Source organism: Lissotriton vulgaris, chromosome 1_1 (genome assembly GCF_964263255.1).
Source record: "Lissotriton vulgaris chromosome 1_1, aLisVul1.2, whole genome shotgun sequence".
In the NCBI taxonomy this organism is placed as follows: Eukaryota; Metazoa; Chordata; class Amphibia; order Caudata; family Salamandridae; genus Lissotriton; species Lissotriton vulgaris.
The window spans coordinates 2,052,854,425-2,052,874,019 of NC_141685.1; the positions used below are offsets into that span (position 1 = coordinate 2,052,854,425).

A 19,595-nucleotide genomic window follows, 5' to 3' on the forward strand; every position below is an offset into this window, starting at 1 on the left:
ACAAATATTTCTTCAGAACAAGAATACCCCAGTGACATTTTGCGTCTTGACCAGTATGATTACATAATATATACTGATGTTACAGCTCAGTGGGCGGTTGGTACTAACCAGTGATACTCCGCCGCATCTTCAGCAGTTTGCGGTGTCATGGAAAATGGAGAAGTCAATCAACAAAAAACACCACTCAGCTGGCTGTAATGAAAGCTGTCATTCTGGGACTAGACAATACAGATCCTGAATTTCTCGCACTCATAGTGTATGATTCGTATTACTATGTCCAGTCTTTTAATGAAAGCGCATCTATTGTGGGAGCAACATTCCAGATTCGCCATTCAGTGAGAAAGAGCACCCTAACAAAAGCCCTCACCCCAGTATTAGCCCTATTAATTGACTATTTTGGTTGCTAAAGAAACCTCCAAAAAAGTCATAGTGGTGAAGGGCAATTAAGGCAACTGTCAGACACACCAACCCAATGCCAGGAATGCCCTTCTAATTCTAGATATGCTAATCAGAAGCATGTGATTACTGCTAGAATTCAGGATGGCTACACAATGTCAGTCACGTCCATTGAAAATAAAGGATTCTCACACTATGACAGATGAGGCCACTAGATGAAAGTGATGCCCACATTATGCCTGGGCTGCAATTTTAGGCCAGAGCTGGAAAAGCAGATGCCATTGATGATAACCTCATGGCAGGGATGGGATACAAGTGCTCCTCAGTGGAATCTAAGCATAAACCTATGCATACTTATCTAACTACTCTTGCTACTCCTTTTCACAGACCATATTTTGTGAGGCTGTAGAACGGAGGTCACCTACAAATGGGACTGTGAAATGAGAGCCAGGGAAGATAGAGTGATGTACATGAACTTCAATAAGCTCCTGGGAGACACAGTATTTAACATTCCTCATGACTTCATAAGACCAATAGCAACCTATTTCTGTCAAGCACCTAGGCCCACAAGGAGCAGTCGTGCTCCTGAAGTTGCAGATAATAGCAGTTGATGATACAGGAATGGTAGGGCAACACAGCAGGATAAAGAGGATTGGCATCTTCTGTTTTTCTGCCCTCAGACTCATCCTCCTTTTCGTATTTACCGAGCCCAGTAGGCAGAGAATGTGAGGAGAAAGAGCAATCTCCTTTTCCAGTGAATGAGTGACACTTTTCGGGACCCTGTGGGATTGTAAAATTGCTTTGCCTACTTTGAAATACCATTTGGTTGGTTCACGCCATCAGATTAATTATTGACTGAAATTGAATGCTGGAAACAGCAGAGCATCTCCACCTGGACACTCCCTATTGGACCAACTGTGACTGGACAATACACATTTCTAATGTATAAAGACATATTTACATTGTTATCCATAAAACCATGAGATCAAGCTCTGAAAAAAACTGAAGATTGACAGGTAATCAGTTCCTTATAGATTACATTCCATACATTTATGCCGGTTCAAATCTGGCAGTATATTTTACGGAATTATAAAAAGGGAAAGAACACAAATGGAGGAAAAGGCTTTGTTCGCACTAAGTTGGCAGGGTATGCCCAGACGTGGGTCCCTTGCTCACTTTGCCACTGGATTCAAGCTAGCCTGGCTGATGAGGGTTATGAACCTGAAACCAGTCCCAGGATGCTTGTTTCCGGTCCAGGGAAGACAGGGCTTGGCAGTTCGGGCTGGACTGTTACCATGAGGAACAGGGTCAGACTGATTTGCACATGGCCATGTCTGAACTGGGGTGGCGGAGTGAGCTAAAGAATGGTGATGGATTAAACCCAGATCAGTTGACTGGGGGTGAGTGTTTGATTTGCTGAAACACTCCGTCCATCATCCCCTTTGGTATCGCTTTGTTCGCCCTAAGTTGGCAGGGTATGCCCAGACATGGGTCCCTTGCTCACTTTGCCACTGGATTGAAGATAGCCTGGCTGATGATGGTTATGAACCCGAAACCGGTCCCAGGATGCTTGTATCCAGTCCAGGGAAGACATCGCTTGGCAGTTCGGGTTGGACTGTTCCCATGAGGCAAGGGGTCAGACTGATTTGCACATGGCCATGTCTGAATTGGGGTGGTGGAGTGAGCTAAAGAATGGTGATGGATTGAACTCAGATCAGTTGACTGGGGGCGAGTGTTTGATTTCCTCAAACGCTCTGTCCATCATCCCCTTTGGTATTGCTTTGTTTTTAAAGTAGGGCGCATTTACATGTGTGCAATGCCTGGATTTCCCGAATTGCCTGGAGTCATGGCGGGAACCCACCCCGCATGTTGGTGCCTGCTTGCTTCAGCGGGAGCCTACCCCCATTGCCTGGTAAAACTGCAGCCGAGATCCGCAAAAAAAGAAAGTCAGGTGGACTGCCTGACCAAGGGCGGAGCTAGAACCAGGGAGCCTTGAGGGCATAGCTTGAGGGCAGTATCCTAGGATGTGATTTGCTCAAAGTGAGTGCGCTATGCGTGCTTACACTTTGAAAGTAGCCGGGAGAATGCGGCCGGTTCACTGCGACTCAGAGCAGAGCAGGGCCTCCCGACATAGCGGGAAGAAGCGGGAGGAAGGGGAAGCAGTGCCAACAACTTGATTAGGCCCTTGTGTGCCTCTGCAAGGCTGAGGCGGTCACCGGCACGCTGGCTGCCGCTTTCAGTTCTAGTTTATATCCAACAAATTGTGGACATCCCTTTGAAAGTCTGTGTTATCACCCGACAGCTCCTTATTACAGAATGTATTCAATGATTAATGATTTTTGTACTCTTAGTGATGAGATTCAGCCGACCCTCAATGCACCGTCATATTGAATTGGCTTTTTTGAAGGCTGATGAGCCCTGATTAAGGAGTGGGTGGCCTCAGTGCAAATTTATTCAATGGTATATGTAGACCATATGCAGGAGTGTTCCACAGTGTAGGTTTTACTCGTTATGTTTGTTTGATAAATATGGATGAAAAATGTGGCCTTGGCATGTCACATTACTGAATTGGTCTCAACATAAGGCCGCCCGCCCCTTATAACTTGTAAATTTCGAGGTTCCCCCACCCTATTTACTAGCCACTGGAAGTTGGCTTGGAAAAATATTCAATTTCAATGCACATACATCGGGCGCTTAAAAATTCGATTATATAATAAGGAATTATTGGCGCTATTGACGGTGAACCAAACATATGAGTTTTAATTAGTTGCAGTTGTCCCTGCCCTATTATGTTACGATGCAGTTATTTTATGTAAACGCGCCTTTGTATGCAATATCAGCTGTTGTCAACTGTGAGTCTGAACTGTCATACAGACTTATTGCGTGCACGCCCGTTTCCAGCTGAACACTGGTTGTGCTTGCTGTCAGCAATTTGTTTTACCGTGCCTGGCAGAATTTTTTTTTGCCAGTATACTGGAATTGTATGCTTACAAGAGCAGGCGAGGTTAAAGGTCACAGCAACTTCACAAATTCGCAGCTGAGCTCATCTGGTGAACATTATAACTGTCCACTGCAAGCAAGCCAGCGTCTGAAGCAGGTGTAGTGACACCTCACGTGCGCCTCTAACAGTGTACCTTTCCAACTTCATGCATTTGATGTAGTGGGCGCAAACTTCGTCAGCGTGTCGTAAAAGTGCATGCCGGTTATATTCTGTGATGCAATTGTACCAGCTTGTAGCCTTACACGCTCTGTCTGGGTTTGCCACTTAGCAAATGTTTCAAATATGCGCAACCACAGCCCTGTTGTAGTAACATAAAATGACACGTACCAGCCATCTGTAAAAACAGGAGCTTTTGTCTTGTGCCTTGGAAGAGTTCATGTGGTGGAGTTAATTTTAGTTTATTTTTAATAATTGCTTTTTGTGCTGGCGCAAGGGTTTGGGTATTAATGAGCGATATGAAGCTGTCATTTTTTTTAAACTCCATCTGACAGCTTTCTGTAATAAGAGCATTATGGCCGTTCTAAGATTTGAGACATCCTTAAGTCAACGCAGAGAGAAATGTAACCTGCTTTACAGTTGTCTGTATGAGAGCTGCCTCGCATATGCTGCACACATAAATTCATCTTTGCCAACCTATTAAAATTGTCACATAACCCTGATACTTAGGTATGCAAACTTATACAATGGGGGGCAAAGTAGCAATCCAGAAACCACAGGAGCAACTACGGCTGCTAGGCAGATGTAGTGTACCTGGACTGGAGAAGGGAAATTCCATGAGTAAATTCAGTTTGGTACCCATCGCTTGAGTATGTTGCGTAACAATCTGGTTTCTGCTGTACATTATATGCTGGGTTGGCAGCACAACTGGTCCTTGATCCCTGTGTCTTAAGAAAAGAGTGCCACTCCCTTTTCACTGCAAACCGTCAAGACTATGCCTTGCCCAACAGATCTGATAAGTGAAGATTAAAGAACACAATCTATTGCCCTAACATTTTTGCAAACTTTTCTGGCCAGATAGGCCATAATCAGACCTCAAATCCTAATTTAGCATGTGCTCATGACACCAGTGACTTTCCTAAACTATTAGCAGGGCCACTGGAATTATGTCATTGTGCAGTTTCAGCGATTTTCGCATACTTGTACGTTTTGCTGCATTTGCCACATAATCCATCATCTGCTACTATCAGCCTGATTCATCATACTCCCGTTTTGCGAGCCCCTAATAGCGATTCATCGCTATTAAGGACTCGCAAAACGGGATTCATGTAGGAATATGCAAAAAAAATGCGATTCCTACTAATTCCTTATTTGCGATTAGCAAATTGCTAATCGCAAATAAGGAATAACTCCCCATTCATTCCTATGGGCCAAAAGACCCATAGAAATGAATGGGGAGTATTCCTAATTTGCAATTAGCAATTAGCTAATCGCAAATAAGATAGCGATTGAAAGGGTGCCAGGGGTGTCCAAAGGACACCCTGTAGCACCCCTTAAATGCTAATATGAACAGGGGTTGCGCACACACATGTCCAAAGGACATGTGTGTGTGCAACATGCAACTCAGAAAAATGCTTTTAAAAGCATTTTTCTGAGTTATCGCTATTTACCACGAGGTTTACCTCGCGGTAAATAGCGGCCCGAAATTGCGATTTCGCAATTTTTAAATGGATGATGAATTGCATTTAAGGAATCTCAAATAGAGATTCCTTAAATGTAATCCATATCAAATTTGCGAAAACGCAATTACCGATTTTTGCATTTGGGATGATGAATCCCAAATGCAAAAATCTCACTCGCAAAGGGCCAGATTCTCAGAATCTGGCCCTTTGCGAGCCGAATTCAGCTTCATGAATTAGGCTGATAATCTGCAGATTTTCACACAAAAAAAGTTTCTAGCTTAAAAGTTACTAAAAACGCAGCAGCATGTATTGCCACACAGTGGAAAAAGCCTTTTGGAAAGGTTGACCGGCCAACTTTCTGCTGCTTATTGCTACATTTGGGTATTAACCTAGTGAGGTACAATAATTAATGCTAAGTGCTATTAAGGTCTCCTGTGTCCAGCTTTCCACACACTGCCTGCCACCCATACTACCTACCTCCTCCATGTCCTTCTGCCCACACAGACATTGGTCCATTGAAATTGCCTTCAAATCATGTATGTAAAGTAAAATGATCACAGAAGGCTCTGATTCTATATTAAAAACACAGCTTTGTACAATGCAATTTCCCGCTAAAAGGCAATATTTCTCTCCATGTGTTCCCTTACCTGGAGTGTCACGTAGTTTGGTGCTCACTTTCCCTCCATATTAAACAGCAGTAGATGTTTCAGCACCCAGGCTATTATGCAGCATTCCTAAATGCAGATAAGGTCCCAAAGGCGAGACAGATGCATTGCAAATGCTTGTTTGATATACATAGAATGTCTCAACAACCTGTACAAGCCTCGCATTTTTCCATGCTGTAGGATTATTCCCAATTCCTGAAACCTCCCTGTACTCCCTTCACAGGTAAGTGAGTGTGCTCTCCCAATTCAGGAATAGGTATGCTGTGAAAACCAAATAAAGCTCTTCTATTCTGGCAGTCTACAACTTAGTGTTCTCTCTTGTTGATGACCGTCTCTTATCCCTCCACTCTGGGTCCACCTCCGAACCAATGGGGTCCCTGTCTCTGACACTTCTCCCTCAGGAGCTTAGTTCTCGGTATATCCTACATTCACCTCCTCATATGAAAACAAGCATCTATAAGCATGAGAGGAGAGGAATATTCATGTGAGTAAAACGCCCCTCTATGTGTCATCTAAAGAATTGTAAAATAGTTCATGCTGACTTTTGCTTTGTCAAATCAGACCTAATTAAAAGGAAAAGGAAAGAAAACTAAAGGGTAATGAGAGGAACAGGAGTAAAAACTATTAAACAAGCAATGGCATAGCCAATTGGTCTCGCTTTTGGGACCTTATAAGTATTTAGTTATGCAGCAGAATATCCTTGGTGCAACAACTCCAACTATTTCATGGCTAAACAGTTATAAGGTCCCAAAAGCCAGACCTATTGGCTATGCCAATGCTTGTTCAGACTACCATGACCAAAACTTTTCTTTGATTATTTCCACGCTTGAGAGAGTCATGGTCTCTGTTTTAGACAAAATCTTGTGGTATCTGGTGATCTGGTGCTGGTTTAATCTTACATTCCTGCGCTGACATATTCCAGGGGACTTCCTGCAAAGCATTAGTTGGCTTGTGGCATTTCACACTGTAACAATACAAACACTAACTTGAAGATTTTACATCAGAGCCTTGTAGTTGTGATGCTATCCCGCGCTGAATTGTTGGCAGCTTTTAATAATTGTAGGCAAAAGTACACATGCAATGCTTCACAATCGCAAGATTGACAACTCAATCAAGTCTATCATAATTTGTCCACCCTGTACAGCGGTGTAACATAGCCCCCCGAGGTGCGGGGGGCTCTGAGCTCCAGGGGGCCCCTCAGTAGCGAACACTGGCCACAGGCCTCTTGAACGAGTCAAGCGGATGGACCCTCCCTGTACTTTGCCACCATGTACATATGCTTTCATTCTCCAGACAAGCGCTCCATTCTTCAGATACACTTTTCACCCACTTTGTGACCTTTTAGCCTCCATTTCCTCTCCACTGAGTACTTCCCTCTTCAGCCTCCATATGATCTTTCCACTGTGCACATGCATTCTCCACTAGGTACATTCACTTTGCAACCTCCAAACCATCCCTCTATCTTCTCTTCACACCACTTCACCACATCTTGTGTGCAGTATCTACATCCTCTTATCACCACATACATCTCACAACCCAAATTGTCTCTCCATGTTCCACTTTTCACATGCTCCACAATTTCCTGCACCATATTGTATATTCACTGCACCATCCAGTTGCGACCATCAGTTCTATGCTCTCCAGCTGCTACCTTTACACAGCTGCCCTTCAACTCTAGAATCTCCACACTTGCTCATCATCATTCATGTGATAAAGCAATCATCCATGTGTGTTTTCCACCCTTCCTTGGTACGATTCATTGTCCTTCTATATTCACATCTGTGTGTCACCACCTATATCCCCTCCTTATGCACTCTTTGGCCTCTAAAACCAACCTCTTTATCCACACTACACCCTCATGTCTCCCTATCTGCTGAACATCCACTGACTCCCCATCTCTGCTCACCTCCAGCCTCTACAAGCACTCTCCATTCTTTTTTCGGTCTTGTCTAGGCTTCACTCTAATCTAGGCAATGCCATTCCAGGCAACACCACTCAGTACAAAGTCACTCTATACCACACCATACCGCTCTATGCAACACCACTCAGTTTGGCGCAACACCACTCCAAGAAGTGCCATTCTGCTTTAATTCACTCAGATTTACTCCACTCCACTTTACTCCAAGCCACTCTGCTTTACTCCACTCTGCTTTACTCCACTCAACTCCACTCTGCTTTACTCCACTTAACTCTAGGCCACTCTCTTTTACTCTGTTTCACTCAACTCTACTTGACTCTGTGATACTCTGCTCCATTCTGCTCCACTCTGCTTTACTCTGCTCCACTCTGCTTTACCCTACTCCCCTCTGCTTTACTTTACTCCATCCTGCTTTACTTCACTAGATGCCACTCTGCTTCGCTTCTTGCCACTCTGCTTTACTCCACTCTGCGTTACTCTGCTTCACTCTGCGTTACTATGCTTCACTCTGCATTACTCAGCTTCACTCTGCTTCATTCTGCGTTACTCCGCTTCACTCTGCGTCACTCTGCTTCACTCTGCGTTACTCTGCTTCACTCTGCGTTACTCTGCTTCACTCTGCGATAATCTGCTTCTCTCTACTTCACTCTGTGTTACTCTACTTCACTCTGCTTTACTCTGCTCCTCTCTGCTTTACCCTACTCCTCCCTGCTTTACCCTACTCCTCTCTGCTTTACTTTACTTCACCCTGCTTTACTTCACTCTACGCCACTCTGCATTACTTCACTGTACTTCACTCTGCGCTACTCTATTTCACTCAGCTTACCCTTCTCCTCTCTGCTTAACTTTACTCCACCCTGCTGTACTTCAAGGCACTTAGCATTACTCCACTCCACCCCGCATTACTCCACTCAACGCCACTCTGCTTTACTCCTCTCAATGCCACTCTATTGTGATTGACTACACTCACTGCTCAATTCCTCTCATTTAACTCCACTCACTCTGCTCAATTCCACTCAGTTTTACTCGACTCAACGTGAACTCCTCCCCGCGCGAACCCCTCCGCGCGAACCCCTCCGCGCGAACGCCCCCGCATGAACACCCCCGCACAATCTCCCCCATGCAAACCCCCGCCACGTGAACCCCCCAGCGTGACCACCCCCGGGGAACTGCCCCCGTGCGATCCCCTCACGCGAACCCCCCACGCGTACACCCCGCTGCGCAAACACCTCAGCGTGAACCCCCATGCTAACACCCCCTGCACAAACCCCCCCGCGTGAACCCCAATCCCCACGCAAACCCCCAAGCACGAACCCCCCTGGCGTGAACCCCTCAACGCATACCCCCTGCAAACCCCCCGTGCAAACCCCTGCGAACCCCGCACCGCAAACCCCCTGAACGAATACCCCCACACGCGCGTACCCAACCCCCACACACCGCCCCCACGTGCACCGCCCCCTGCGAACTCCACGCAAAAATACACCACTGCACCCCCCTTTAACAATCATTGCCTTTAGTATTCAGATACTGCTCACAAAGAATACCACTAGTCTTCAAATAGTGGTCACAATCTATGAGACTAGCCTTCATTTTGCTCTTGAAATAGCACAAGAGCTGCAAATAAACCCTAACAGAATACTACTAAGATTCAAATACTATTCTTCTAGAATACTACTAGTCTTCTTGCAGCAATCAATTGAAGTGTTGAATATCTATTTGAAGGGTAGTTGAGTAGAACTAGTATTCCCTCAGTTGCATATTTCGGCTTTTGGGCATACTACTTAGTCTTCATGCATACTAAATAAATACTATATTTGAATAGTAAATGAATAGTAAATAAATACAGCTGTAACCACTGGATTCACACTAAATGAAGATCTTTCATTTTGGTGAGGGCACAACTGGTCCTTCATCCCTGTGTCTTAAGAAAAGTGTGCCACTCCCTCTTCACTGCAAACCATCAAGACTATGCCTTGCCCAACAGATCTGATAAGTGCAGATTAAAGAACACAATCTATTGCCCTAACATTTTTGCGAACTTTTCTGGCCAGATAGGCCATGATCATACCTCAAATCCCAATTTAGCATGTGCTCACGACACCAGTGACTTTCCTAAACTATTAGCAGGGCCACTGGAATTATGTCATTGTGCAGTTTCAGCGATTTTCGCATACTTGTACATTTTGCTGCATTTGCCACATAATCCATCACCTGCTACATAATCTGTAGATTCTCACACAAAAAGTTTCTTGCTTAAAAGTTACTAAAAACGCAGCAGCATGCTTTGCCACACAGTGGAAAAAGTTTTTTGGAAAGGTTGATTGGTCAACTTTCTGCTGCTTATTGCTACATTTGGGTATTAAACTAGTGAGGTACAATAATTAATGCTAAGTGCTATTAAGGTCTCCTGTGTCCAGCTTTTTACACACTGCCTGCCACCCATACTACCTACCTCTTCCATGTCCTTCTGCCCACACAGACATTGGTCCATTGAAATTGCCTTCAAATCTTGTATTTAAAGTAAAATGACCACAGAAGGCTCTGATTCTATATTAAAAACACAGCTTTGTACAATGCAATTTCCCGCTAAAAGGCAATATTTCTCTCCATGTGTTCCCTTACCCTGGAGTGTCACGTAGTTTGGTGCTCACTTTCCCTCCTTATTAAACAGCAGTAGATGTTTCAGCACCCAGGCTATTATGCAGCATTCCTAAATGCAGATAAGGTCCCAAAGGCGAGACAGATGCATTGCAAATGCTTGTTTGATATACATAGAATGTCTCAACAACCTGTACAAGCCTCGCAACCCAAAACATATTATGTGCACCCAGGACCCAAGAAGCTACATAGCAACTTGATAAATAGTACAAAAAAGCCAACGGTTCTACTTACTTTTCCATCAACAAATGAGGCAGTGATGAGAAAGCACAACCCAGGCTCATAACAAAGCACCCAACAGCAAGTATTCTTGGCCTGTTTAATTTTGCTCCAAAGTAACTCACGAATGCTATCAGAGCCAGATTTCCTGAAAGGTTTGAAAACCGGGAAGAAAATGAGAGAAACATAGGTAGAAATGCTTTCTTTAGAAACATACAACATAGACATGTTCAAAGTGATGGTCACAGCTTCACAATCACAAAATTCCAAATATTCCACTTTTTGGTAATATATACTTTTCTTCAAACAATATCAAATGTTCTCCTCATGTCCTTAACACTTTCATCATTTTCTGTAGTTCATTTCCTCAATATCAATAGGGCTAGTACTGTGAATGTGGGTTTGCTAGTCCATTTCTATAGGTAATCCATTTATAGAAGATAGTTAAAAATCTAGAAACCTTCACAGTCACTTGGTGACTGCACTTCACAACTGGCTGAACTTAGGGCTCTAATTCTGACATTAGAGTATACATCTGTGATTTGTATTTTTGTGTCCAGTCTTACAATCAGTATATACACTACTGGAACCAGGATGTATTCAGACATTCAAAGGGTGTGCAAATATAGATATAGATATATATATATAGATGTGTATCTATATGTAATATATATATACATATATACACTTGTAGTGTGATCAAGGCAGGAAATGCCAAAACACGTAACAGCGTCAATAATAAATGAAGAATGAAAGAACGATCTAAGCCCCTGTGTCGGTTTCTGTTTCTTATTGGGGAGACTGGAGTTGGAGTTTATTTATATCTGTATAAATGTACACACACACACACACACACACACATTTCTATGTTCAAATGAGAGGAACATTCTGCTGTCACTGTGAGGTCACTGCTTGTCAGAGTCTCAGCCCAGCTGAATCCAGTTTTCCCTCTGTCAGGAGGGATGTGCATTTTTTGATGAAGATGGCGACCGGAACATATTCACCCACAGGTGATATGGAGTTAGATCATCCAGTAAGGGTTTTTGGCAGACCACCCTCCATAGGCAACTAGGTTAGTGTGTGCATAGTAGGAGTACACTATACACAGTACTTATGTGCCAGCCTATGTACACTGATTTAGCACAATGGTGGAATTGTTTGTCCTTTTTACTGTTCTCGTATTGCTAGTCACTTTCATATGCTTCTGTCTATCAATCAGTGCAGCGCATATATATTCTGTACAGGAATCACAATGGTTCAATAAATGTTGACACCTCTTTGTGTATTTCTTGTGTATCTCTCTGGGTATGCATGAGTGATTGAGCGAAAAGATTCTAGATCTGTTAACATGATTCCTTGGGGAGTAAGGGTTCTAATGGTTTCTGATGTTGCCCAATCCATTTGTTAATGTCTCAGGTTTAGCTCTACTTATGGTGGCAATGTGAGCCAGGAGGACTATAGGCCAACACAACCTGTAGATGTGCATGGGATCAGTCCGGCACCATCCCAACGTTTATGTTGTCAAACAGTTCCTACAGAGGAAATAGAAGCTGTATGACTGCCTCTTCGGGACACATCAAAGCCTACTGCAAGCATGGAATTGGCAAGTATATCTAGACCTATATATGAATGTCCCTAATATGTCACAGGTTCCACTTTAGCAATAGTGTGATGTATTCCCTTTTGTGGGATAGTTGCCTTACAGCAGAGAATATTTTCCAAAGCCATTTCCCTGAAAACTCCCTTTTGGTGGATCTCTAACTCTTTAAAAACTCTTAACCTAGTCCCTTGCTTTGTAAGACTGCAACTCCTACAGCAGAGAAATTTAAGAAACTACCTATATCACTAAGAGTAGTAAATTAGTGAGTCTGGTGTGAGCTGAATCTAAATAGTGGAAGGTCATGAAAACAATGTCCTCTCTTTAGCAGACTGAGCACAACTCTTGATCTCAAGTTTTGGGCTAGAAAAACAATGGAAACACTGGGTTGACAACATTCTTTACAATTGGCTTTAAGTCTTGATTACTGCTTTATGAGGCCTTTCAGTTCTGAAATTAAAACACTTAGGCTGTGGGTCATCCTCAGTACAATATGAGAAGCTTATTAAGCAGAGAAGCTGGCAGAGTTACACAGTTGAAAAGAGAATTGCAGAGGTAGGTTTGAGTGGTCTATATTCCCAGTGGAGTTCCAGGCTAATATAATACTACTACCAGTAACAACGGTGCTTGCAACACTGCCAGCATCATTTGCGTTCTGAGCACCATCATCAAGCCTGAGATGGGGATCCACCTTAACCACCTCACTTCTTGAAACTGCTGATACCAATAGAGTTTGAATGCATACATTAAGAAATATCTGCTCTGGATAAAATTGTAAAGACAATGACATTCTTTTAATTTTTTCAAGCTGTGCATTGGATTAACAATTGATTGCCTGCATTTATCATTGCAAGCAACCATTTCCTGTTCATGCACCAATGGCCACAGGCTAAAAGCCCTCAACAATCCTTTCCCTACCTCAACAAATTCAACCCCTATTTCAAAGCATATGACCTCAACAAATTCAACACATATTTAAAAAACATATGACCCTCTCAATTCCAGCTGATAATTTTTACTTTTCCTCTTTACCACAAAACCTTATCAGCAACCTTCTTAAGGACTGGCTCTATGACTCAACGTTTTGATTTAGAAATGCAAACTATGAGGTACAACATTGACACTTCTAATTTAAGTGCATAACTGACACTTCTTCATCCAATGTATTTCAAGATTTATTTACAAAGGGATGAACTGTTAAATTACTTTAAACAACAGTGGCATTTTGACACACATCTCTCCCCCCTCCCTTATATCCATAGTTTGGATTTAATTACTCTATCAGTACAATTATGCTGTGAGCTGAGATTATATGAAGGGTAGAGAACAAGCAAGAAAAACATAGAAAATTTAGTGTAGCCCTAACAACAAGCAGTAGTAACCACTACAAATGGCAACAGACAGCACTGTGTGGGTCCTTTTTTGCCACTTGGAATTTCTTATTTGACCCAGTGAGCATACTGCGAGGTTCATATATTATAGGAAGAACCTTCATACAACACCGTAACATCAGAAAATATTGCCTGGCTTGGAAAATAGTTTTCCGTCATAATGTGCCTCCTATGTGACCTGCCATGTTTTTTGCCCTGAACGTCTTGCTCTTCACCATGTCTTGGATCGCATGTCACCTGAACCCAGTGATATTACTTCTTGTATTTTCTTAGCACCGCATTGACGCAATCCTTTCCTGAAGCATGAACCATGTGGTTCGTCTACTATGTGAGCAGCACCGCATATCCCTTACACAAACCTAGCCTAATGGCCAGAGAGCTGTAGATGGACAAAGGTCAGCATACATGTGCAATGAGTAATAGGAGAGATTGTTGCATTCTGGCATCAGACGTGTATTTTTCCTGCCATGTGTACTGTTTTGTAAAGAGGTGCATCTTGAAATTTTTAATAAATTAGAGCAGCCTTGTGATGATCCTGATGGCTACAGGGATGCTGTTTCCAGGACCTGGGTGCATAGATGGAAAAGGCCTGCTGCCTTGTTTTTCCTTTTTTACACTTGTTAGTCTCCACTCTGATGGTGATAGAGCACCATGTTATTTTGAAATGTGTAGGGGTGCATCATAATCACTGATAGGCAGCACCTGCATATTTAGAGGACTGTATTAGTATGTAATCATTATAACGTAGTGCTAAAAATTGCATATGTGCAAGTGCTTAGAAATGTAACCATGTAGTTTATGCAGATTAAAGTATAAGTTAGTCGAAAATGTGCTTTAGACGATGTAAAAGTATTAGGTTATATATAAAGGGATGCATTAGGATTAAACGTGCACCATATTAAAGTTACACATGTAGGTTTGTTTATTCATGTAATGAAAAATAATGAATCAGACGATCATAAATGTAATGCTTATAACGTGACATTAGAAAATGTGTGTTTGAATGTATAAAGTCCTGATCACAAATATAAGTACAAGAAGAGGTCTATTTGTGATTTCCTATGTGAGCCAAAAGATGTAGGCCCGAAATGTATTTTCCTTGGGAAGGCTCTTTTCTTTAGTTAAAAGTAGACAGTGAAACTTGTGTGCGTGCAAGGTCGAGTTATTTACATGTTTCCATTTGCAGGTGCAAGGACACATGTCTCGTTAGGCAGAATAACCCTTTAGTTTCAGGAGTAAGGATGGTAGGAACAGGTGCTGCGGGAGTCAACTGGAATGTAGATAGTATGTTTTAAGCGAAGATCGTCTCTGGAACTCATGGTCGACCCAACAGTTCTTGGATGAAGTCAGAGTTTCGATTGAAAAAAACTAAAAGCGGACCTGCCTGAAGGCGTGTGCGAAGAGCGTGCCCTACTGTTTTGGGATTTTGTATTAGGGACAGTACCTCGAGGGTGGAGAAGAAGAGAGATAGAGGGGAAGCAAAAAGGAGCATCTTAGAACAAACTCTGAAGCTTTGGCTACTTACCTTTGCAAAGTGAGTGTACTTCTGAGGAAGTCCTCACTGCTAACACAGTTTTCTCTTGCTTGGGAATGATGCTAAGTAGGGATGCCACTTTAGTGTTAGTGTAGGGACATATTAATAATCTTTCTTTTTCTCTATGTCAATGCAGTCAACTCGCCAAGTAGGGACTGTAATTGTTTTCCTGATGCTTTTGGAAGTGACGCCTATTATCATCTTGAGTCGAATAAGAATGTTTATATTAGTGCCAGCTTATTTTCGGAACTTCTTGCTGAGGCGCTTGTATGTCCAAATGTTTTTTGGCTTTGCAATAAAATTCAAAACTTTATTTCTGTAGTCAGTAGTTTATTGAATTGAACAGATTTGGTTAATGGTAAATTTACAATTGGAAAGAGTGTCTCCCCTTTACACTTCTTATCAGACAAGAAAGATCCAAAGAAAGAGGATTGGAGAATTTGGTAAGATGAGGTTAAAAATAAAGATAAGGCTCCGGCGTCATCAGTTAGTAGCAACCGAGAATGGATGTCTCTAGGGTAAGGGGAGAGCTAGGTTAGGATAAGAGTTTCCCGAGCCCCATAGAATTCAGGTGATGGTCGTCCAATGGATCGTCAGTGGAAGACGGTGTTTTGTGGAAACCGACAAAGAGTGACGGTGCGGTGAAAGCAGCAGTTTGTGGTAGAGTGAGTATGAACAGGATCATGTGATTGTGGTGTGGTTTAATGTTGTGATGTCTTGCGGAGTTGGAGTGAGTGTTATGTGATTGTGAGATCAGGCTGTGAGCACACGCAGCCCGGGAATCCTAGGCTTGATGAGTAGTCTAAGAGATTGTGGTGTAGAAGACACCCAGAACATAATTGTCAACCAGTGTGAAGGGAGTCGTGAGGTACCATCGACTGCCCAGACCAAGATAGGGAGAGCGAATGTGTGAGTGCGTGAGTAGCTGATGCTGTTCTTGGGTTGCTGTGTGTGGAAGGTCGATGAAAGGGGGGACACTAGCTTCACAAGTGCAGGTTCCCCAGCTACCGAGGATCCAGCAAAGGACTCGGACTTACAAGCAGATGCCTCTCATTGACGGAAGTGACGAATACTACACAGACCTGTTCTCATGACGGTGCCTGAGGGGGAGGAAGACTGCACTCTTGGGGCAGTCTTGGAGGTAGACCAGAGGGAACCTTTCATAGAAGCACATGTTGATAGTCATCCTATCACCTTTTTGTTTGATACTGGTGCTACACTCTCTACTGTGAGATCTGCGGTAGTTCCCAACCTACCCCTCTTGGGACAATCAATCCAAATTGTAGGTGTTGCAAATAAGAGAATGAGAAACCCATTGACTGAACTGATCACAGTAAGAATAGGAAATTTCCGAGACAGACATCAGTTCGTGGTATGCGATTCAAGCACAGTTTGCTTGCTAGGAAGGGATCTCCAATGCAAACTTAACTGCACTATCTATTGCACCCCCAAGGGAGTGGAATTGCAGACTAATGACGATATGTCACTTTTTAAGATTGCAAAACAGCATTTGTGCATGGAAATATACCCTGTGGTAATCGTGGAAGAACTCCCACCTGATTTGAGAGACTCAGTCTCACAGAAAGAGTGTGACTTCACAGGTGAAGGCATTGGATTGATCAAAGGGATTGAGCCAGTTAAGATTCAGGTTAAGCAGAATGTTGAATACCCAAGAACTCCCAGTATAATCTGACACCGGAAAGCATTGCAGGGATAAAACCTGTGATTGACTCCATGATACAGTTACCCCTGACGAAGGGTCCGTGGAGGCCCGAAATGCATTGGTTTTTTTAATAAACTGCTTTTGATGAAATATGCTCTAGTACATATTCTTGATTGAAGAGGTTCGGATGGCTCATCATGAATATGAGAAATACATGAAAATTGGCATTTCCTTGCATTTGGATTGAGAACGGTTAAACATGAATGAAGAAATTAAAAGATGGATTAAAAATGATTAAAAATGATTTAATGGATGACAATGGATTAAGAAGTCTGCAGATGCAACAGCGTTTGTGCCATGGTTTGGGGCAATTCTATAGTGTCCTTGCGTTGAAACTTGATGTATCACATCAATGCCACTGGGGCTGGGCACATAACCAATGAGCACGCTTTGTGAAGCTCAGGATGAACAGGAAGAATTTGATGTGTTTAAGGTGTGCAACCCATTTCCAAAACGATGACTCCAAGATAAAACAGGGGATTCTAAAAGAGATAATGGGCAGTCCATGCAATTTTCCTATTATGGGAAACCGAGTGGCAAATTTAGGATTTTGCAGGACCTACAAAAGGTCAACAATATAGTTGTTCGGTGTTGTACAGTGGTACTGAATCCTTCAGTGATACTGTTTCTGATCCCGTGCAAAGCAAAGTGGTTCACGGTGATTGATTTGTGTCAAGTATTCTTTTCGATACCTCTTCAGGAGGAGAGCAAGTTTCTTTTTGTGTTTACGCTGGAAAACTGTGTGATAACATGGTGTCGTATCCCTCAGGAGTATACAGAGAGTCCATCGATCTTTAACCAGATCTTGAAAAAGAATCTTGAAAGTATTGTGCTGCCACAGAACTGTTCTCGTACAGTACATAGACAGCCTTCTTGTTGCATCTGAAACTGAGGATGCTTGCAGGATTGACACCATCGCCTTATTGAACCATTTGGCAGAGTATGGACCCAAGGTGTCCCCAAATAAGTTGCAGTACTGTTTGAATGAGGTGCAATACTTGGGGCACCGAATAGAGAAAGGAAATAGGAAGGTGTCACCTGACCGAATTGAGGCAATCATGATTATGGCTGTGCCTACCAAACAGAGAGAAGTCAGGATGTTCCTAGGGATGGTTGGCTCCTGCCACCAGTGGGTTCCCAACTTTTCTGTGAAGGCAAAACCTTTACAGAGACTGACACACAAGGATGTGAGTGATCAGGTACCATGGAACAATAACTGTATCACGGTGTTCTTGGAGTTGCGAGAGGACCTTTGTCGTGCTCCGGCAATGGGAATGCCTAACTACAACAAGCCTTTTTCACTATTCTGTTGTGAACGAGAAGGTTGTGCATTATCAGTTCTGATTCAGAATCATGGAGGTGTCTGAAGACCAGTTGCTCATTTCCCAGCTATTTTAGATTCAGTAGTTTCAGCGTTGCCCGGATGTCTCAAATCCATTGCTGCAATGGGTGAACGCATTGTGATGGACCATTCATTGATTGTATACATTCCGCATACTGTTGAATTGTTGATGACTCAGACCAAAACACAGCACCTGAGCAATAATAGACTCAGACACTACGAGCAAGTCATTCTTGCTGCAGAGAATGTGACTCTTAGGAGGTGTTCTGTTTTGAATCCTGTCACCTTGATGCCGTTACCAAATACAATTGATGAAGATTGTGAGGACCATGACTGTCTTGATGTGACTAAACTTTGCACCAAATCGAGACCTGATATTGTTGATGAACCATTGTCTGACCTTGATGAGATCTTCTTTGTTGGTGGTTCAAGCTTAAGAGACAGTGTCGGTCAGTTGAAAGCAGCATTTGCTGTATGCACCATTACAGGAGTGGTTGAAGCTGCTTGCCTAGAAGGAGTATACTCCACCCAGGTGGCTGAAATCATTGCCTTGGCTCGTGCCTGTTTGGCCGCTGAGCAAATTCAAACTAGCATTTACACTGACAGCCAGTACGTGTTTGGTGTGGTTCATGACTTCGGCCAGCTGTAGTCCCAGAGACGTTACATGACATCGTCTGGATCACCCGTTAGGAATGGGGAGTTTATGAGGCTACTGTTGGGACCTTGCAACGTCCAAGGGAAATTGCAGTAGTAAAATGTACAGCTTATGGGAGGGGGTAGATTTTGTTTCTCTTGGAAATAAGTAGGTGGATCAGGTTGCACGTTTCTGTGCTGAACAAGGTTGCATCTTTACTGAAGTCTACACAGGGGAGAGCCTAGAAAGAACCGAGTTCAACATGATGTTGGCCATGGCAGATACTTGGGATGAACTCAAGTGCCTGCAGGAGCAGGCACTTAAGTTCATCCCAAGTTTCAGAACAAGAGAAAAATGTTTGGATCAAGTCTGGATGTATGAAAGGAGATGTTGACATTTGGGTTTTGAGTAATGGAAAGGCAGTGTTGCCGGATGATTTGTTGAGGCCAATGGCAAGGCAGATTCATGGCGCAGTATATTAGGGAGAACTGCAATGGTGCAAGTGTTTAGACAGACGTGATACAACCCACGGTTTCGTACAGTGACGGAAGCTATATGTCATTAGTGTGTCACGTTTCAACAAATGAATGCGTGAAAAAAAGACTGCGGTTACATTGAGTCATATGGGGAGGTCGAAGGGGCCTTTCAATATAATGCAGTTGGATTTCATTGAGATGCCTAGATGTAACAGGTTGAGGAACATTTTAGTGGTGGTATGTGTGTTCTCAAGCTGCGTGGAGGCTTACCCAACACGGAGGTATGATTCACAAACAGTAGATAAGTTGTTGTTGAGGGAACTCATACCTCGATTTGAATTTCCGACCTCTTTAGAATCAGACAGCAGGACACACTTCCATAGTGAGATCATGAAGATGCTCTGCACGGCATTGAATGTTCA

The 19,595-nt window shown here is 43.1% G+C and overlaps 1 protein-coding gene across 1 annotated transcript in view; it reads right to left on the minus strand.

Annotated features, from left to right (window-relative positions):
- Positions 1–19,595, minus strand: part of LOC147751598 (solute carrier organic anion transporter family member 1A6-like) — a 213,431-nt gene that overhangs the window by 87,580 nt on the left and 106,256 nt on the right. The window contains exon 3 of the mRNA XM_086933556.1: positions 10,492–10,624. Coding sequence (XP_086789682.1) covers positions 10,492–10,624 — 133 coding nt within the window. The remainder of the gene's footprint in view (positions 1–10,491; positions 10,625–19,595) is intronic.